Raw genomic sequence first — 23091 nt, 5'->3', positions numbered from 1 at the left:
ATATCAACAGAGAATTTGACCCTACATGTTTATAAGTGAGAGATCTGAATCATCATGACATTATATGGCATCTTAGAAACAACAACTAATTAATTCTCACAAAGTCTCTGTAAGGCAGGTAAGTTGTATTACTCTCCATTCAGATAAGGAAACTGAGGCACAGAGAACTATAGGGACTTGGTTAAAGTCACAGAGAATCAGTAGCAAAGCTAGAGTTAGAACAGATGAGTTCCTGGCTGGCAAGCCTATGTTCAGATCATTAGACCATGCATTAGACAAGATACCATAAAATACTAGTTCAGCGATTCATTCATAGGTTTATAGATTTTAAAGCCAGAAGGGACCATTATTTAATCTAGTCTGACCTTACATATAGTGCAAGTAATAGAATTTCACCCAGATACATATATATATGGAGGGGCCCAGTGACTTGTTTTTGACTAAAGCATATCTTCCAGAATGGCAACCATTCTTGATTTGAAGCTGTCAAGACATGGTGAATCCACCATTTTCCTTGATGAAGACCTTTTATCCCTTTTATGGAATAGGTAGGGCCTTATCTTTTCAAAAACACCCATTTTGATCAGCAGACTGAGATGATGTGGAGATACTCTGTAGTGGGTTAGTCTGCACGACAGGCCGAAACCGCACAACATATAGACACCCTGGCCATTCCTCTTCAGGCATGCAATTTCCTCTAGTTACACCCATTACAGCAGCAAGGAGGGCAATGGTATAGGAACATCTATGCAATCTCTATGCCACTAGAGGATCCCCTGGAATTAGGATAATCCTGGGACAAATATGCTGGTTCTACTGCTAGATTCTGCCTGTGGTGTACAAAGCAGCTGCACTGCACTGAATGATCTGGCCCCTATTCTGCGATTTAATGTTGCAGATGATATTACTGTCAAACAACTCTGCTGTGAGCACCTGCCCTCAGAAAAAAGAACAGGAGTACTTGTGGCACCTTAGAGACTAAGTACTCCTGTTCTTTTTGTGGATATAGACTAACACGGCTGCTACTCTGAAACCTACCCTCAGAAAGTTGAGCTTTCTATAAAAGAATCTAAATGCATTGTTTAAATGCCTTCATTTATCTGCTGTGCTAAGTAGCTCTGGTGCTGACAAATATTTTAATGCTCCATTTATTTCAATGGAATGTTTGTTGTGGGGATTTGCTAGTTGAGATTTCTAACAGGAGAAAGAAAACCTTTTACCTCTAGGTCACTGGCTCAAATCCAGCTGAAGGTAGTGATGGTGTAAAGCTCTTACCATTGGCTGCCCAGTGGCCTGGGTGAAATGAATTTGGTACTCATTGCAGTTTTCAGTGGACGCTGGAAAGGTGTCCACTTGTAATAAAACAACAAAGCATGCATTGATTGGATTGCTTCTCTGGAACAAGCCAAGAAAATTCTTTTATCACATACTTCTGAATGGGAACAGGGAAGCTTACACTACCAGTTGCTTGAGATGTGCCTGTTCTGTTGGTAAATAAGGTCCATGCTGTTGTCTATAAAGCACCTGGCAAACTGGTGGTGTTTCTATGTAAATAGCAAACAGACAACCTCACTTGTAAGCACACTCAAGTCAGCATGTTTGACAAACATCAAACATTCACAGAGATTAAAAATTAGATAGTTAGCTGGAAGCAAGCATGAGCAAAAGCAGTGAAGGAGTTAAACGGCTGATTAGAGAATGAGTTCTTGTAAGTGTTTTAGCAATTAGAATGGACTCAGATTGAATTTTTTGACATATAGGAAATTAAATGTTTTTGTTGGTAGTATTATTAAATAGTAACCTTCATGTGCCAAAACAGTGTTGTAATACATTCCTAATTTTATTTTGTACAGCAAGAGTAGCAAGACACCATTGCTTTCAAATTATGACCCAAATCCATTATCTACATTTCTTCTCATGTTCATTTCTTGCTTTCCCTCTGTTTCTTTAAGGCTTAAACATGCTCAAGCTGTCTTCCATTTCTGGTTTTGTTTGTAATTTCCCAACAAGCCTTTTTTCCTATTGAAATGATTCTACAAAAGGCAGGAGTTTGCAAATTATAAACAAATTGTGACAGTGCGTATGTAATTGGATAGGTTGGAAGTTTATTAGAGGCAGATAATTTGGCTCTTTTCACATATACACAAGTTACAAATAATGCCTTAATTTGGATGAAAGTATTGCTGGTTTAATTATATATATTATTCCAGAACTTTCATGTAACTTACACGAAAAGTCCAAAAATCACATAACTGTAGATATTTCACAAATGTATTGAAAAAATATTTATAGGTTATTAGATACATTAATAACCAATATGTTATATTTTTACATTTATCGAGGGAAAGGGTGATAAGAACATTGTATAGTGTGGCTATGGTGATGTTGCTGGAAAAAATATATTTTTTAATTTCCTGACTTTAGAGCTCTTGAGCTTGTAGTCTTAATGTTACATTAACACTGGAGTTTTGAGTTTTTTTCTTTTCTTCTATGTGCAATGCATTCATTGTTAAATGTACACCTGTAGATTTAAGAACATTTTCTATTGCACATGCTCAGTATGCAGCTTTTAAATGGTCATTTTTGCTAATTAACAAATGGGGCAGAAGAGGTTCAAAGTAAGCCCTGTCTAAAAATGTTTGTTCAGAATCTTTGTAAATGAGAAATGTATATTTTATTACACACACATAGACACAGTCTTAATAAACTCAAAAACAACCTTTATACAGAAATCACGCTTGGACAATTTTCAACCCAAAAGGTGAATGTTTTGGCAAATAATGAGCATGGACAGCAGACAGAACTGAAATGATTTTGCAGCTTTAGGCCCAATTCCGCAGTGAGATTACTCCAAGTAGTAAGTACGACACTCAATATTTCCAGGATTGAGCCCTTTAAATTTATAACATAATTTGTGATATAATATCCAAGTGGAAAAGTATTATAGCCAAATGGGAAAAAAGCACACACTCTTTTAGATTACATAATCATTCAGCAAAAATATGACTCATTACTGTTACCCTTCTATTTTTTGAACATCTATAAAACAAGGAATTTTAAAATAGAAATATCAGAAGAACTGTGTAATGGAAATCTGGAACTCATTTATTTTACAGTACATTCACATGTCTTTGTTACTTTCACAATATCATTTTACCTTGTACTGTAGGATTAGTTTATTCATTTCCCCTGGACCTGATTCTGCCACCCTTATTCACATGGAGAAGTAGCATACTGTATGGGTTGTCCCTTTGATTTCATCTGGACTACTTGTGGTTTAAGTGACTACTCAGTATGAGCAATGGTGGCAAACTCACATCCTTTGTAATTAGTAGGCAAACTACATTGTGAACTCTTAAGTCGCGGGATAGCATGCAAAACCAAAAGGGAAACAGAACTTACTAGGTAGCAATGTCTAGTTTTTGTTCAGTTACCTTTTTAGAAAAAGCATATGGGCTTGATCATCATGCCATTTAGACACAGCCCATAGTGCTCTGTTCCAACTTTGCAGAATGCCTCCCTGTCCTCCCTCACATACAGAGAGGCAATTCTATCTTGCAGCTACACAGGCCATGCAAGAGGTACAAGGAGGGTTCTTACACTGTGCACCCACTTAAGACCCAGGCAGAATTTAGCCCATTGCATTTGCTTTGGGCCTGATCTTGCAAATCTCACTCACATTTAGTAGCACTTATGCAAGTATTCCTACTGAAGTCAATGAGAATATTTAAGTAAATACACACTACTAAACCTGTGTAAGGATTGCAAAACGAGACCCAATGGAAAGCCCTTTCATGCAGGGACTGTCATTGCTATGTGTATGTACAGTGCTTAGTAGCACAATGAGGTCCTGGCTGAGATCCCTAATTGCTAATGCAATATAAATGTTAAAAACAATAATGGGACTAATCCTCTGAGCTAGAGCAACAGAACAACACTAAAGGGCTATAAAGCTGATGTAGTTGGCTACCTGGGGATTTCCCTGGGGTAAGCAGCTCCACACCAGCCCCACTTACTGCCCTCCTTATAGATGGTTGTTGGGGAGAAAGGAATGCAGTTGCACTCCAGTTATTCCCAGCAGTGGAATGGATCCTTTGGGCCATAGGCACAGGGTGAAAGCAGCCTTGGCCAGCTTCAGACCAGACTTAGGACCTCAGTCTCCAAATCACCTGCACAAAAGTCTTTGATATTAGCTTAGGTCAGACTGAATAACAATAGACAAAAGTTCTAGAGGTAAAGGGTCAGAACATGCCTGTCAGAGACAGCCCAGCCATATTACCCTAGATGACAGGCATTCTGAGAGGGAGTGTGCGTGCAACTACTCTCCTTTCCACAGGCGCTGACTTTCCAGTGTGCTGGGGGTTGCTTGACCGCCAGCTCTGCCCCAGGCCCAGGCCTCGTCCCCGTCCCCACCCCCTCCCACAAGGCCCAGCCCAACTCCACTCCCAACCTTGCGTCTTCCTGCCCCATTCCACCCCCTCCTCCAAGCATGCCATGCCCTCACTCCTCCCACCTTCTTCCCCAGAGCCTCCTGCACACTACAGAACAGCTGACTGTGGCAGGCGGGAGGCCCTGGGAGAGAGGGGGAAGTGCTGATTGGCAGGGCCTGCTGTTGGGCAGGAGACACTCAGGGAAAGAGGGGAGCTGATCAGGTTGCTGGTGGATGCTCAGTACACACCACTTTTTCCCCATGGGTGCTCCAGCCCCAGAGCACCCATGGAGTCGGCTCATATGCTCCTTTGTGCACTGCAACCTGCTCACCTGTGTGCTCTGTTCCCATTCTAGCCTGATTCTTCCCACTATGAGGTACCTAACACCTTCAAGGGTGTAAGGAGGGAGCTGCCCTACCGTGATCCTGAGAATCTTCATTCATGCAAATAGTCCATTGAGTTCAATGCATGAGTGCCTGGGTTTGCAGTATATTTGTAAGGGAAAGTGACTCAATTCTCTTTTTAATTTAGAGCTAAAGGTAGCCTCGTGCACTAAAACTGGACCTGAGTCACCTCAGTGTTACTGCAGTTTTACACTGGCATAAGGCCTTTGAATTCAATGGAGTTACACTGGGGTAAAATGAGTAATACAATGGAGAATCAGGCCCATAGTGTCCACTTACCATCTCCTCTCTTTGATACTTGAATGCCTTTTTAGATCTGTTTCATGCTGACCTAAAATTATCTTGATTCAAACATTTTTGTATTTGTTTCAGTATGTAGAACTGATTAGAATGAGACCTTCCCCTGGGAAGTAGATGAGTTTTACAGTAGATGAGTGAAACAGCCAACTTCTTTTTGCTGGCCTAGGAAAATTTTTGTTAGGTTTACCCAGAATTCCAAATACCCAAGCCAAGCAGTCTACTGCTACTCTAAAGAAGCAGAAATCTGGTTATCAGATTTGCTAGATCACTTGCATGTTCTTAAAGATAAAAGTCTTTTTAAAATATTAATCATTTATGTGATTCAATAGACTAACAAATGGCACCTGGTACTGTTGACCAAAACAGGGGAATCTCTCAGTCTCAAGTTCGTCTCCTACCCGTATCTGTCACTGGGGGGTTGTAGGACTCCCAAAGGGATAACCAGTTAATAACCAATAGATAATAAAAACAAGGCAGGCTGTACAATAAGGAGACTTTGCCACAGATAAGGAATGATTACAATACCATCTCTTGCAGCTCGATTCACTGATGGTTTTTTGGCCTCAGGGTGGTACCATACAACAGGATTGCTGGAACGTTTTGATGGAAGCAGGATCTTGCAGCAGGATCAGATGATTGTTCTTTCAGGTAAGCTGCTAAATGCCTCCCTCTCCCTTTATCTGTGTTGTCGTGTATGCAGTGAGTGGATCCTATGGTAGATGGATCAGATACGTGTAGTAAGTCCCCTCCTCAAGTAACCCATGTGGGTTAATGGCCTACCCTTAATTGCCTGTTCTGTACTCTACTACTCAGACGGGCAGCCCTGATCTGATCAGCGCACTGCATTATATAGACACTAGGTTACTAGGCAGATTAAATGATTGACTGCTGCTGTCTTTCCCACCTAAACAGAAATAGGTGCCAAACTAGACCAAGGGAAGGGACAAGAAGGTCAACAAAAATGGATGCCTTATTGTCCTTTTGAGTATTCAAGATGGGCTTAGAATTTATTACTTTACAGTGCTATGTATTATTTAATACACAATCCAAGATTAAGCTGAGGCTTGACATCACATAGCATTTAGAAATAAGTCACCTTATTACGATATGTCACTCAAAAGCACAACTAGCAATTTTAGGATACAACAACATGTTAAGAGCTACTACAGAACCTTTATGGATGTTATGGTGTTATAGATGGCTTGCCAGACAAAGTGTGCACATTAATGCGATATGTAAGTAGTTAATGACATCTTTCTAGCTGATGTTAGTGAATCCAGGATATGAAATTCATAATTGACTGAACAGTGGATAAATTCTCCAGATAAATGACTGTATTGTTACAAGATCTGCTGATAGTACAATGGTTTCCTGGATTTAATTCTTTTCCTAAAGACTCAGTGTTCCTGGTTTTTAACATTAGTTTCCTACTGTAGCTTGGTTTAAGGTTAGTCTAAAAATATCAAATGAAAAATGTATAACATGGTATGGAGTGTATTAATAATAGATTTGTATATTCTGGTTAAATAACTGACAGTAGGACCTGACATTCAAAATTAGTAGTAGCAGAAGTGATAATGTAAACTTTGAAGAGGCTAGAAATGGGCCATTAGGTACTGATATAAAAAGCAGTCTGAACAGACAGATAGATGGACACATTTGTGCATACTACATCTGTTAAGAACAAAATCAAAATTTAAAAAGAAAAAAAATGTGTACAGTGTTCCTGCTTAGGGCTTAGTTTTTCCTTAGCAGTCCCTCCCAAATGGGTACTACACACTCAAAGTAAAGATAAATTCTGCTGCACACACTTCAGTTACTTCCTTCTTCTACTAGCACATCCCTCAAGACATCGATAGAGCTTTGTTCTTACCAGATGATGAGCAACCTCAGCCTCCTTTGGAATGGGTCCTCTTCCACAGTCAAAAAGTCGTAATAGTTATGCACAAACCCTACTGAGTTTTGTGGGAGTTTCATATATGGATTGTGGGTATGTATTGAGATTTTGCATAAAAGTGTGTATGTATGTGTTTGCAGGAATGAGGTTTAAGGCTGTATCAAGTCTTTTAACCTGGACTTCAATTCAGACAAGTATTTGCCCTGTACAGAGGAAGAGTCTACACATTTTTACTCCCACAAGTAGTACTTACTTACATGAGTAGTCTCATTGAAGCTCATAGGACTGCTGGTCTGATTGGTGTCTACTCATGCAATTCTATGTTTGTAGGATTAGAGCCTAACACAATTAATCTGAACTGAATATACACATTATGTGCAATATGAGTGAGTAAATATTACAAAAATAATCTTATTTTATTTTATGTAGCTTCAATGATGCATTTATTTGCATATATATGTTTAGTGCAAAGTATGTTGGCTTACGGAGGGCATAAGGATCATATTTCAGTGTGAAAGTGTCAAAATATGAAAATAACTGGGAAGAAATTAAACTGAGTTTAAATATTAATATAACACATATCATAAACTAAATTTATATTAAACTAGGACAGATTCTAATTCTTAAGGAAGGTCAGGATCTGGTATCTCAAGAAGTTGATCACGTCCTTCTAAGCCTAGATGTTATCAAAGAACTATTCAGTAACATCAAAACAATTTACACAAAGGATCTTTCTTGTTACTCTCCAGATAGGTGGCTATTAAGCTCTCAGATAACCATTATAAGGAAAATAAGTGATGATTAAAAACTAAGGGCCTGATCCACAGCCCTTTGAGGTTTTTCTATTGACTTCAGTGGACTAAATTGTGTAAATTATGGTGGGCAAATATTTGTAAGAAGAGATGATTTATTAAGGAGATTGAAAAACCTCTTGAAACATTGACAGTCTGTTTATTGTAAAATGTGTTATTACCAGTGAAACAAAATTTATGATGGCAATTGGTGCTGCAGTAAAATGTGGAATGTGTAATATGAAATGTGGAAAGTGTATGGAAAATATGATTTAAGTATGGGAATTCTTCTGTCATCCTACACTTGCCAATCTTAACTCTGAATTATGACTTTCTCAGGGTATATCTATACTACCCGCCAGATCGGCGGGTAGTGTTGTATGTATCAGGGATCAATTTATCACGTCTCATCTGGACGTGATAAATTGATCTGCTAATCAACGCCCGTACTCCACCTCTGCAGGAGGAGTAAGCAGAGTTGATGGGGGAGCCGCACCAGTCGACTCACCGCCGTGAGGACGGCCAGGTTAGTTGAACTAAGATACTTTGACTTCAGCTATGTGAATAGCGTAGCTGAAGGTGCATATCTTAGTTTGACCTCCACACCCACTAGTGTAGCCCAGGCCTAAGCCAACCTTCCCTATGGATTGTTTTCTCTCCAAAATAAGTTCAAACATGACCAACTGCTCTCACATGGAAAAAAGGTTCAGCATGTGTTTCTAAGTAAGAACATAAGAATGGCCATACTGGGTCAGACCAATGGTCCATCTAGCCCACGATCCTGTCTTCTGACAGTGACCAATGCCAGGTACTTCAAAGGGAATGAACAGAACAGGGCAATTAATGAGTGATCCATCCTGCCATTCATTCCCAGTTTCTAACAGTTAGAGGTTTAGTGACACCCAGAGCATAAGGTTGCATCTCTGACCATCTTGCTTAATAGCCTTTAGTGGACCTATCCTCCATGAACTTATCTAATTCTTTTTTTAACCCAGTTATAGTTTTGGTCTTTACAATCTCCCCAGCAATGGGTTCCACTGGTTGACTGTGTGTTGTGTGAAGTACTTCTTTTTGTTTGTTTTAAAACTGCTGCCTATTAATTTCATTGAATGACACCTAGTTCTTGTGTTATGTAAAAGGGTAAATAACACTTCCTTATTCACTTTCTCCACATCATTCATGACTTTATATACCTCTATCATATCCCCCTCCCTCAGTCGTCTCTTTTCCAAGCTGAACAGTCCCAGTCTGTTAAATCTCTTCTCATATGGAATCATTTTTGTTGCGCTTTTGTATCTTTTCCAATTCTAATATATCTTTTTTGAGATGGGGCAACCAGAACTGCATGCAGTATTCAAGATGTGGGCGCACCATGGATTTAGATAGTGGCATTATGATATTTACTGTCTTCTTATCTGTCTCTTTCTTAATGGTTCCTAACATTGTTAGCTTTTTTAACTACCACTGCACATTCAACAGATGTTTTCAGAGAACTATTCGCAATGACTCCAAGATCTCTTTCTTGAGTGGTAATAGCTAATGTAGACTCCATCATTTTATATGTATTGTTGGGATTATGTTTTTCAATGTGCTTTACTTTTCATTTATCAACACTGAATTTCATCTGCTATTTTGTTGTCCAGTCTTCCAGTTTTGTGAGATCCCTTTAAATTGTTCTGCTTTAGTCTGCTTTAGACTTAACTAATGAAAGTAATGAAGTAATGAAAAGGGATGTAGATACTGAACACGGTTGCCTTTTGAGAAGAAAAGGTGCACTTGGCATTGCATTTTCTAATGAGAGAATGCTAATGACATGTTGCAAACAACAATGGTACCTCTTCAAGTTTCAGCAGAACTCAAGTACAACTCCAATGTGCAAGAATTTCCAAGACACACTGTTAGGAGCTACAATAGTTATGGAAGATAGATGTTCTCTTCTTTACAGTTTTGTTCCTTAAACTTGGAATTCTCCAGTTGTTAATTGATGTTGTAAGCAAGAAGACTATGAAGAAAATGAAAAAAAATCATGTTATTTTCTTTTCTAATAACTACACTGGTAAAACATGAAAAAAGTGTGTGAATGGTTTATGTGGCAGGTTCTCTGTTTTTGTCAGTGAGGCATACATGTCAAGAACTGAACATAGACCCATACTTTGCTTATTTTATGGCTAATAGTTGGGCAAAGATTCAGGAAACAAATTTCCTTAACAGTCTTTAGGCAAACTATGTTTTTGCAGTTAGCCAAACTCTAAGCATAATGTTTATTTCATTATTCATAGCTGTCAAATTTCTTTCACTGAGGGTTCCATAAGCAACCCACAAAAATAAGGATTTTCTGGGCTAAGGCTAAGGATCAGATTATGCTCTGTCCTTAGCTCACCCTGTTGACTACTACAGTGTAATGATCTTAGAGTGTCTTTTTCTCTTTTCAGGTGCAAATCTTGATGAATTGCTGTGCACTGCTATGGATATGAGCCCAGTTTAAGCGATTTCCACACACCAACAGAGCCACCTTGTATCTTTAAAATAGTTCTCCTCCCTTCTGAATGTTGTATCTCTGTGAAGAAAATCCCTAAGGTACGAGAATGTTTAGGACATAGAACTAATACCAGATGTAAGCTATGCAAGGGGGAAAAAACAGTCTGTTTACTGACTTAGAGCATCATATGTAAAGTTTTGGGGCTGAGTTAAAGCCTCCTTCATAATTACAGTAACAAGTAAGCTTCTTTATGATAGTTCCAGATATATGATTTGCTTAAAAAAATAACTCCATCACCTGACTCCATCTGCTCTTCAACAAACTGATAAAACACCAGCTTTGAAATGAGCTGTAGTGCGTGGGGTGGAGTCACAACAGAAAAAGGCAGCTTGCTCTTAATTCAGCCTATTATTATTTTTTTAAAACGATTGAGCGCCATATGGGCTGCTATATTTTGACATAATGGTATGAGTTACTAAGTAGAAGTAACTGCTGCAATCATTCAGTAAGGTCCCTTATTTAAAATCCTCAAGAAATGTTCAGCGAGACACTTGATAGTATATGTTAACCCTTCAACATACATACCCAGGAGTTTAAAAACAAAGGACCAGACACACAGCTGCTGTAACTTGGTACACCAGCTGAAGATCTGGCCCTATATCAAAACAAAGAAAAACAAGTAGACTACAAAGTGAACTGCAATCCTCTGTCAGTTTTAAAGGGTCTTAATTGTAATTTTAAGGGCCCTAAAAAGCCAGACAAAATCACTGATGATCCAGTCCTGCAAACACTTTGTACCAGTACAGTTTACCACTGATTTCAGTGGGATTACTTGCTGTAGTAAATTCTACACCCATTGCTAAGGCTTTTTAACCAGTCCAAACCCCTGCACTGATGGATTTATAATGGTTTTTAAATGGTTGTATCGGCTTAGTTTGTGCCTACACATTTACTGACACAAACTGAACAGATATATATCCAGTTTAAATACATGTAAATGTTCATCCACGGTTTTGCATTGGATTAACTAAATTGGTTCAAAATCACACCTTTAGATAAACAGGTGAACTTTTTATAATCCAGACGGTAGTGTTGGCAGAATCAACCCCCCATTTTATTTGGTACTCATCTTAAAAATGGCAGACTAGAATTTTTTCAAACTTTAGATAAGCAACATTGTGTTAATGACTTAACATTGTGCTAAGGCCCAATTTGCCATTCAATCTGGAGTATATTTAAAAACATTTTTGCTGAGATATAAATATCCAATGGAGAGATTTGTCACAGAAACTTGATCACACTAGCATGAATTTCAAATAACTTTAGGTGTATTTACATACACAGGGACATTGATCTGAATGTGCAGTTATACCAAACATTCCTGTATAATTCCTGCTTTGGAAGTAGCTACTCTGCAAGCCTTTATCTTCTCGACATTGTGCTGCGTGTTGCTGGATTGCTTGGAAGGACCAAATAACATTGTGCTATAACAAATCCTCTCCATAGTACAGCTAAACCAATTTAATGTAAGCTATGTTCAAGAGAACTGTGTCTGAGACTGCCTTTCTTGTAGGGTTTGAAGAGAGGTATAAAATGGTTTAATAATCCGTAGTGTGGATTCAAGCCACGTTTGCCACCTCACTTCCCTTAATAAGGTTTACAAATTATATTTTGACATTAAATTGAGACTCTAAAACTCAAGCTTTAATACTGTTTTCGAAAAAGCTGAGAGGGGAGAGGCCATGGAGTGAGCCTTTACATTGAATTTAAAAGCAAAAGGCTTCATCTCAGGGGTGACTCTATTGGCATCAGTGGAGCTACAAAGTTATTCTTAAATAATCTTAGTACAAATGAAGTTATAGTACAGATGTATTTGGCACAAAATTCTAAACAAATGAAATAAAGAAAGATAGGCAAGACAGTGAAGTATGAATTAATCCCCCAAGTTCTTTGAGGTATGGTCACTAGCCTAGTCAAAAATATTGGTGAGAAGGAGTAGTGTGGACTCGAGAGCAAAACACCACTAGTAGTAAGTATATTGCCCCTAGGGACAGCTTCTACCACCTTCTCTCACATTAAGTAATATCTTACTCTGTGAACAGTCCTATTGAAACCAATGAGCAGCATTTTCAAAGAGGCCTTCATGCCAGATTTCCAAAGGTATTTAGGAACCTAAAGATACAGATAGGCACTTAATAGGATTTTTAAAAGTGCCTAGATGTCTACCTCTCATTGATCTAATGAGAATTAGGTACCTAGGTGCTTTTGAAAATCCCATTAGGCACCTATCTGCATTTTTAGGTGTCTAAATACCTTTGAAAATCTGTCCCTGACTGAGCACTTCTGAAAAATTTACCAAATGACACTAGTTATAGAGTAAGGTACTGCTAAATATGAGTATGGTTGGCAGAATTTGTCCCTACATGTTTACAAAACAACTTTTGTTGCAACTCCATAAAGTTGCAAGTTCTATATGTTGATTTTTCTTTTTAGCATTACTTGCATTAAGCAGTTGTGTGCTGAAGAATTTTATATTTTTTAGTAAAAAGCAAGTTCTCACTAGGCAGGTACTTTATATTCCAGCAGTTTTGCTGAAAAGATATGTTTGACAACCTTGTGATTAAAATCAGGTACAGACTCATATAGACCCATAAAAGAAAATGTGTGCTTCAATTTTGGGTTCAAATATTTATTAAAACAACACATGAACAATTATTTTCACCCAAACAGTGATCCTGCCGGCAGTACCAGTAATGCAGTAGCTAATATTCCACCCAATTGATTAAACATTGATAGTAGTAAAGATTAAACTATAATGCAAAGACCTGCTATGCACTTTTGCTATTGTCTAGGAGCACAAATACTTTTTAATAACAGATTAGCTAGCAAAAGTACAGAGGTAACCACAAATAAAAATCACTGTCTTGGAACAGACAAAACCTTTTATCGGGTTTAGAAAAATAAGACTCTAAAAGTCTAGGGTCTGATACTACAAACACTAGTGGGAATAGTGCTTATTTCTGCTTTCCATTTCTTATTTAAAGTTACTCACGTGCGTAAGGTTTTGTTGGGTCTGAATCTCAAATGCCTTTTCAGCTGGCTCTTGGGATTTGATAACTTAGAGTCACATATAAGCAAGGCTTAAAGAGCATAAGCTCTGCCAGAATGGTTTTCTTCTATCAAAACACAAATGAAAATCACAGCTTTAAATTATTTAGCAGAACAATATTTTACATAAGCAGAATATATGTGCTGTTAACAAACCAGGAAAGCTAAGGATTTATTAGGAGGCCAAAGGGCCTATATTTGAATGAGTAAAAAAAAATATCAAAACAAAAACCAAAACCGATTCTAGATCCATAGTCCAGTACATATTCATTTGAATATGGTTCCAGAAAAGTACCTTGTTTTGTCCATGTTTATGGTAGTTGAAGCAAGAATCTAGCTGGAAAAGATGACATTAACTAATGGTAGAAAATCTAAAATGACAACGCTACTTTATTGTGATCAGAGATGCACAATATATAACAGATTATTTTTTTTAAATATTGGGACATTTAATTTAAACATACCTCTAAACTTCAGCTTCCTATACATGTGCTATTTGTTTACAATTTACATAACTTTAAAAAAAAATAAACCAGAAATCAAATCTTATAAATACAGTCCCAGAAAGAAAGTTGTGTGTTATTGGGAGGTACATAATACAATCTACAGAACTTCAGAACACACTCCACGTGTTATTAAACTGCAATTTGGACCTACTTTGAAAAAACAAGGCCTGATCCTCTGCTGTTGGTACCTTGTGCAGCCGTTTTATACCTATGCAAAGTCCTTGTAAAATGCTAGCAAAGGGCAGGTTACAGCACCTTTCCTTCTATTGAGTAGCACCTTACTCTGTTAGTAAGCTTATTATTTTGAAATCAACAGAGCTTCTTCTGGAACAAGGTGCTGCTACTCACCATCAGTAAAGGCAGCAGACTCTGTGGCAGCATTTTATACTTACTTTGCATAGGTGTAGAGTGAGGACAGAAGTGCAAGGCAAGTAGAGATAAGATATCTACCTTTTTATAACACTGTCACAGCAATGTGCTAAATCTCCCCATTAACTGATATTTGCTTTTAATTTTTTTCTATATTAATCTAAACAAGATGTTATGGGGGTGAGGGGGAAATCCCCCATTTTGTGCTGATCGGAATGTTGGGCACCATCCAGGGCTAGACTGCAACCTTCTTGTTGGTGTTGAGTAGTTACCTGCAAGACTTCACTGGGACAAGTCCTGCCAGCAAATGCTCAGCAACCTGCCAGATTCTCCACTGCCTTGTACCTGGGTCCTATAATTTGTGGCAGGGAGAGGTGTATACGGTTGAATGCAAAGAGCATGGTGAAAAGGAGCCCCCCTCATCATGATGGGCACCGAGGTGACTCTAGGCTTGGCTTTGTCAATGCCACTTCCCTTCCAAGGAGATGCCCCCAGCTGGGACTCCTGTGCTTACTGCTCCTAGTAGCCACCACAAGAAGCTGTTTCCTAACCCAAAGTCCAGGTCTCTGCTGCCCCAGGGGCATCACCCTTTGAGATACTCGTTCCTGAGCCTGTTTAGCCTGGCGTCGTGGCTCCTGACGGTTAAGGAGAGCAGCTCGTACTTATCCCGGAGCCCCGCGGAGATGCCCAGGGTCTCCGTGAGCAGGGCCCGGGTGTGCACGAGCATGGCCTGGAAGTCATCATTGAGCCGGCTCTCCTCCTTGCTCTCGTGCTCCTGCCCCTGCCGGAACTTGCTCTCCAGCTCGGCCAGGGACTTGTCGGAGTTGGAGTAGGCGTCGCCGATCTGCTGGGACTCCCTGCGCAGGTACTTGCCGTAGCTCTCCTCCCCGTCCAGGTCGTACGAGATGCTCCTGGTGATGCCCTCCAGCACCCGGCCCGCGTCCTCCACCTGCCGGCCCAGGATGGTGAACTCCTCCCGCAGGGTGAGGCTGGGTCCGCCGCCCGCCGGCCCCTGCTCCCCGCCCAGGCTGCAGCGCCGGTGCTCGCTCACCCTGAAGAGCAGCTGGCACTTCTCCGGGTCGTCGTTCTCCTCGTAGTCGCCGTCCGGCACGAAGTAGTGGTGCAGGGTCCCGTTGGACATCTCTGGGTGCAGGGGACCGTCGAAATAGCCTCGGCACAGGCTGCCCAGGCAGCTGAGCCACAGCAAGCGCAGCCCCAGCATCCCGGGGGCGGGAGTGAGCCAGAGGGGCTCGGAAGGGGCGCAGAGGGATCGGCTGGTCGGAGAGAACAAACACGCTCTCACGACCCTGCCCGGTTACCCCCCGGAGCAGGGCAGCTCAGGGAGCCGCAGCAGCCGAGGCAGTCCGCTGCCTCCAGCCACTCCTCACAGACTCAGCATGCTTCATTAAAGGCACTGCCTTGCTCCAAGCTGCATCCAAGGCTCCTCAGCCAGAGGAGATCCCCTGGAAGATCTCCTACTGCCCTGAGTCACGTCGGGGATCCCCCCCCGCCGCCCCTTTTCCAGGGCTCAAGCAAAACTTTGTGACTTTCTTCTTTTTTCCCCCTTCCCCCTCCTCTCTCTTGCCGATGAAATGTAGCAAAGCCGAGGGGGTGCAGAGGAAGGCTGAGATCAGATAGCTCAGTCTGGGGCTCCGGAGACCTTTGCTACTATTTCTTTCACATCTGGACTGGTAATGTGGAGCTTTGCTTTCGGCTAATGCTATCCCTAGGATCTTTCTGCTCTCAAATTACACCACGGTTCCGTCACTTAAAAAGCCAAAAAGCCAGTTTGGAAAGAGTCCTTACAGTAGGACTCCCTTATTAAAGCTACAGTATCATGCATACGTGTGGGTCCATAAAGATCTGCCACTACTACCTATTCGTGTTGAAAAAGTAAATAGGGCGTTCAAAGGGGAAAGTGTCACCAGTCATTCAACAAGCCAAAGTTCTGGCAGCAGTGAATATATTAGTTTGAAAAAATTAGCCAGAAATACCAAAAAGATTCCCTACTTAACTAGCATCTTCTCCCTTACAATCCCTGTAATTAACATTTCTTGAACACTGTCATTTGCAGAAACAGCAGTATGTGCTTCCTTTTAAGAAAGCAGTTAACAGGCTTGATTATGGAAGGTAGACAACAGGCTATCCCTCACCCTTTACAAATTGAGCAATCATAGTATTTTTTAAAGTGTTTCACTATAGTTCCATATAGGTTTCAAAGTGTGGAAAAATAAATACAGGATGAAGGTCTGGAAAGATAAAAAGAAGATATCTATTCTTTCAAATCATACAGTTAATCACTGATAACAGGAAAGAGAAAATAAAGAATATAGAATAAAGCTTTAATATGATAAAACTTTCTAGGTTAAAGCTGAAAAATGAAATTTCATCTTATCAGGCAACATAAGAATATAAGGATGGCCATAATGGGTCAGACCAAAGGTCCATCTAGCTCAGGCCTTGGCTATACTGGCACTTTACAGCGCTGCAACTTTCGCGCTCAGGGGTGTGAAAAAACACCCCCCGAGCGCTGCAAGATACAGCGCTGTAAAGCCTCAGTGTAATCAGTGCCGCAGCGCTGCAAGCTACACCCGCAGAGGATGTGGTTTATGTGCAGCGCTGGGAGAGCTCTCTCCCAGCGCTGGCGCTCCGACCACACTCACGCGGCAGCGCTTTGAAATTTCAAGTGTAGCCCTACCCTGAGTATCCTGTCTTCTGACAGTGGCCTGTGCCAGGTCCTTCAGAGGGAATGAACAGAACTGGTAATTATCAAGTGATCCATTCCTTATCTCCCATTCCTGGCATCTGGCAAACAGAGGTGAGGGACATCATCCCTGCCCATCCTTGCTAGTAGCCATTGATGGACCTATCCTCCATAAATGCATCTAGTTCTTTTTTGAAGCCTGTTATAGTTTTGGCCTTCACAACATTCTCTGGCAAAGAGTTCCATAAGTTGACTGTGCGTTGTGTAAAGAAATACTTCCTTTTCTTGTTTTGAACCTGCTGCCTATTAATTTCATTTGGTGACCCCTAGTTCTTGTGTTATGAGAAGGAGTAAATAACACTTTCTTATTTACTCTTTTCACCCTAGTCATAATTTTATAGACCTCTAACATATCCCCTCTTAGTCCTGAAAAGTCCCAGTCTTATTAATCTGTCCTCATATGGAAGCTGTTCCTTATAATTTTTGTTACCCTTTTCTGAATCTTTTTCAATTCTAATATATCTTTTTTTGAGATAGGGCAACAACATCTGCACGCTGTATTCAAGATAACCTGTTTTTGTATGAAAAGCTGGGTGCATTTTTGGGAAAAGTTTTTGAAAAATACAGTTATATTTGTCTTCTAGGGGCAAAAATATATATTTTGAATTTTTTTTTAATCACAATTTTGGCTAGTTTCAGCAGTTGGGTTACTGGGGATGGTGGTTAGTGTGTAACCAGTCTTTAGTTGTCAGTGGAAGTCTCAAGCTAAGAATAAGGTAAGAAGAAATTCAGCATATATACACTCTGGAATTGCCACTTCTTTGTTAAGGTGGTCCCTTTGACATAAATATTTCAGCTATAGACGAGTGTTGAACCTTTCTGCATGTTATAAGGTTCACAGGCACTTGGGACCTGATGCAGGTCCCATTGACTGAACTGGGAGTTGTATTGGGCTCTCTGCATTTCTCATAATTATTTTGGTCATTTATGTCCAGATCCACAATGATACTTAGTCACCTAAGTCTCAAGCTTAGGAACCTATATCCCAGTTTAGGCTCCACTGTGGTTGGTGCTTGCTAGCAGGGGCTGCCTCAAACAACCTCCTTCCTGGGATGCTCTTGTTTCATGTCAAATTCTCATTGGTTCCCAGTTCTTTCTGTCACATGTAGTACTTTATCTGCATAAGTCTCCTTCTAAGCAAGTGTCATTGCCAGTCTATGGTTTGGCTGATATTTGGGTTGAGTTGGTCTCTGTTTTCTATCTTTCTAGAAACACAGTGCTGTAAATCACTTAGCTATAGCTTGGACAGCATGCAGTTGGTTTCACTATTACAGAAGCAGGCAAAAAACTCACTCTTATTATTGTTATTGCTCCACTCTGCAAATATTAAAACCTTGAAAATATCCTGGAATTTTAGCAGCATTTTTGCTTTCTTTGTTTGTAGAAGATTAAGTGCTTTCTTTTCAGTTCTGTTGCCAGTGTTGCAACTGCTGGTTCCTAAGTCCCTGGCTGTTTTCAATCTTATATGTATTGTCCAAACTCTTAATTAAATACTGAATTAAAATACAACTCTGCTCCCTATGGTATACTTTTGGAATGTCTGCTTCTGTAGGAAAATGACGATACAGGCTCTGTTACTTCAATGACTCAATAGCTGAAGCCTGAATAAAAGCCAAAGCTTGCTGTAATAAGACAGACAGCTACCTTATTAGAGGCAACATCTACATGCTTCTGAACTGGGACACAACAGCAACCTAATTTTTGATTGAGAATGCAATTAAAGTAGTTATCAAACTATAAAATACCTATGCCCATGCTCTTGGGAAGAATAATACTTTGCAGGGATGGATATTGTCACTTCCAGCATTCCACAGTAAAGAAGGCAAATGCCTTAAAGATGAACTGAAGAGTTTTTCTAAAATACATGTTTTAAAACAACATAAAAATCCCAAACCACCAGCACTATACATGTTTAAACTGAAAACATTAAAAATGACAAATAAGATTTTAAAACAAGATAGTTGAAAATAATATCCTACCCATGCTTTACTTATCTGCCAAGACCTGAGTTCCAGTTTCAGTGTTTACCAGGGTACCAGCAACACCAAAGCACGGACAGAACACAGACATGAAATTCTGTGGCACAAACCAAAATCCTAAAGGCAAAGACCCAGATACTCTCCTCTAATGTGGGGCTCAGAGGGCAATAAAGCGAAATAATAATACTGCAAAAGCACCAGATGAGTGAGTAGTGTCTTTGCATATGTTTCCTTCCCTCCAGGGACCTCACAAAAGTCATTGTGTGTGAGCTCTGTGAGATCAGGGCTCTGTGCAATTTCTGGGTGCGTCGAAGGAACAGCTCTTCTCTGTGGTATGTTCCCATGACGATTGTGGGTGAAATCCTGGCTACAATGAAGTCAATGGGAACACTCATTGTCCACTGTCCTGTCACACTGGGTTTACAACTGCGTAATTGAGAGCAGAATCTGATCTGCTAGGCAAATTCTGCCCTGACTCCCCATGTACAGTAACTCCTCACTTAATGTCCTCTCGCTTAATGTTGTTTCGAAGTTATGTTACTGCTCCATTAGGGAACATACTCATTTAAAGTTGTGCAATGCTCCCTTATAACGTCATTTGGCTGACTTTACAAGGAAGCATTGCACAATTTCCTCTTCTCCGCCTCATCCCCCTCCCTTCCTCCCTCTCCCCTCCCTCCCAGTGCTTCCCCCGTTGCCAAACAGCTGTTTGGCGGGGCTTAGGACTTTCTGGAAGGGAGGGACAGAGGAAGCGAGTGAGCAGGGAAGCTGCCCCCGCTGGCAAGCAGGGCTACCTGGAATGCAGGGGCTTTGGGGGCTGCAGAATCCTGTGCTAAGGGGGCCTCGGGGCCCTGGCCTGCAGCTCTAAAGCCCCTTTTGGAATGTGGCCCTGTGAGCACGGGCCGGAGGACTCAGGAGGAACAGGCAGCTGCGCAGCCAGCGGATGAAAAGAAGCAGCGCTTTCCCCTTCAAAGCCGACCAGAGAGAAGTGGCGCTTTGAAGGGGAAAGCCCTGCTTCTGTCCGGCCACTGGCTGTGTGGCTGCCCCTGCTCCTCCTGAGTGTTCTGGCCCATGCTCGCAGGGCTGCATTCTGAAAGGGGCTTCAGAGCTGCAGGCCAGGGCGCTGGGGCCCCCTTAGCACAGGGCCCTGCAGCCCCTCAGGCCCCTGCATTCCGGGTGGCTCTGCCTGCGGGGGTGGCGGGGGGGCAGCTCCCAGAATCATGGACATGGGGGTGGTGCCGCGCTGCGCAGAGCCCCCTGCACACTCGCTGCATCAAACAGGAGCTGCCCCAGGTAAGTGCTCTGCACCTCCTGCCTGCCCCAACCCTGAGCCTCCTCCCGCAGCCTAACTCCCTCCGAGACCCCGTACCCCATCCTGAGTGCTCTCCTGCACCCTAACTCCCTCTCAGACCCCAAACCCCTACCCTGAGCGCCTTCCCACACCCTAGCTCCTCTCAGACCGCGCACCCCAACCCTGAGTGCCCTCCCACACCCTAACTGCCTCCCAGACCCTGCACCCCCAGCCCTGAGCCCCAGGGGTAAACCAGGGGCAACTCCCTACCCCAGTATAGTACAGTACTGTACAGTATATAATGTCTTTTGTCTGCCCCCCCAAAATTTCCTTGGAACCTAACCCCCCACATTTACATTAAATCTTATGGGAAAATTGGATTCGTTTAACATTGTTTCACTTAAAGTTGCATTTTTCAGGAACATAACTACAACGTTAAGTGAGGAATTACTGTAATACCATCGAAATAAATGCCCAGTTTTGCACTAAGATAGTGGTACAACTGCCACTGAAGTTGATGGGAGTTATACTTGTCTGAGGATGGAATTGGGCTCCTGTTACTTTTATTTAAAGCAGAAATTCATTTCAGTACTTGGCTCCAATGAGAAAAAAGAATGTTGCTATTTGCAATGGCTGAGTTCTCCCTGGGTCATGGCAACCTGACAGGGACGCCCTTGCAGCATCAGAAGGTCTTGGGTATAAACAATCAGTCTTTTGAGAACAGATGCATGCTGTAAGGTCCTAAAAGCCCTACAGGTTTTAGGGACCTAATACCTTTAATGAACTTAGAAATTTTAAATAAGAGAAAAATGGGGAAAGCTTGACATTTTTTTTCTGACTACTGGCTACTATTCTGCCATGAACTGTTATACAGCTATATATAAAGACAACTTGTTTTAAAGGAACCAGCAAGTAGGTGTGTATGTTTTCTTATTGTAGGGTTCCATGCTGAATGCCCCAAATAGCAGCAGGTTAGAGGGGCATTCACAACATATGTTTTTATCCCCCACCAGTCTTGGTTTCCAACAATTGCTGGCCTGAGTTTCTGCATTTATCTTCTGTCTTTAATATTAAGTCCTTCTGGTGCTTACAGCAAAGAACCTGGAAGAAAGTGCTACAATTTTACCTTCTCTTCCATGGGGCTAAAACTTGATATCTGTCATAAAGAGCACTGGATTACATTAAATAAGAGCATTGTCAATATTTTACAAAATGATACATGCATCAGACCTATTGACAAGATAGTAACATGAGTAAGGAGAAGATCATATTTCTAAAGATCATTTTATACAAGCACAATATTGTGTCAAATTCAATATAAATTAGAACAATTCACAAGCTACATCTAAATCATTCTGAAGCTCCTTACCTAAATATTTCACTGTCACATTAACAGTACTGGTCTAGCATTATTTTTACAAGCTACTTATAACCTGTCCCAGCAGTCTGCCACTGTTACATGATAGTATACTACATGATAATACTTCTTTTCCAATGTGAACAGAGTTGTATCCCTACTATACTTAAACTACTCAGAACTGCTTTCTGCATGCAGAGGGTGCCAGAGCAAATAAAAACTAAAGGATCCTATTACTGACAGTTACACATGACTGGCTGGTGTCTCATAAATGGCTATAAGAGTAGAGCAGGGCATTTTTTTTGGCAAATAATAAATGCATATTTGGGGGCACCAAAATTATTTGTGGATTCAAACTCAATTTGCGAATAGCTTCGGCAAAAAAACAAACCCACCAAACTGATTTTGTTTTCACGTTTGCAGAAAAAAAAATTCATTTAGACATTTCTGACAGGAAACATTTTAACTTTTCATTTTGAAACAGTGTTTCATTTTGAAATTTAGCTAATTAAAAAAGGGTGAAAACACCAGACAAACAACCTGAAATGAAACAAAACAAAACAAGAAAAAAGTGTTTTGGATTGAACAAAACATTTTGTTTGACTTGAAATTATTTTGGTGGTTTTTTATTTTGGTGAGAAAAACCAACCAACTAACCAACCAAAAAAAAAAAATCATTTCAGTTCCAATTGAACTGGGGGGAGAGGGATAGCTCAGTGGTTTGGGCATTGGCTTACTAAACCCAGGGTTGTGAGCTCAATTCTTGAGGGGACTATTGAGGGAGCTGGGGCAAAATAAATAAATTAAAAAAAAATGGGGATTGATCCTGCTTTGAGCAGGGGGTTGGACTAGTTGACCTCCTGAGGTCCCTTCCAACACTGACATTCTATGGACTGATTTCTCCTTTGGCTCCCAAATTGAAAAATCCATTATTTGCTTTGCACAACATAGGAGATAATCAGTTACCTTATAAAATAGGATGGAGAAAATATTGCCAGATCTAATGAACACCAAGCCAGTTAAGTACTGTTTTTAGTTTCAGACTGTAAATTCTTTGAGGCAGACTGTGTCCCCCTATTTGTCTGCACAGCCCTTAGCACATATTGCATCCCAAAGTAATACACAATAATAATATTATGGGCTGCAATGTACAATTCAGTTACTAGAGCTAGAGACTTAATGGTCAGCCAGATCAATTTACAAGTACTTGCACAGGCACACTCATATACCTAGGTACCACCAGGAGTGACATGCCATCGGCAGCTTTGCACAGAATGTAAACACTCAGGTGAGATATTTAAAAACCTAGGCACCCAATATGCTTTGACTTTCAGTGGGATTTAGGTGTCCATCTCACTTAGGCACTTTTGAAAATCCCATCCTTAATCTTGATGAGATAGACAAGACAAGATGAGA

At 40.8% G+C, this 23091-nt stretch overlaps 1 protein-coding gene across 1 annotated transcript; it reads right to left on the bottom strand.

Annotated features, from left to right (window-relative positions):
• Positions 1-12616: 12616 nt before the first annotated feature.
• FIBIN (fin bud initiation factor homolog) lies at positions 12617-16743 on the bottom strand. The gene has a single exon (XM_030560201.1). It carries the CDS (start codon positions 15504-15506, stop codon positions 14868-14870), a length of 639 nt encoding a protein of 212 aa, XP_030416061.1. The 5' UTR covers positions 15507-16743; the 3' UTR covers positions 12617-14867.
• Between the last annotated feature and the right edge of the window lie 6348 nt (positions 16744-23091).

The sequence above is a fragment of the Gopherus evgoodei genome, chromosome 4, assembly GCF_007399415.2.
Source record: "Gopherus evgoodei ecotype Sinaloan lineage chromosome 4, rGopEvg1_v1.p, whole genome shotgun sequence".
In the NCBI taxonomy this organism is placed as follows: Eukaryota; Metazoa; Chordata; order Testudines; family Testudinidae; genus Gopherus; species Gopherus evgoodei.
The sequence above is the reverse complement of the archived record's forward strand: the minus strand, read 5'-3'. Positions and strand labels throughout refer to the sequence as shown.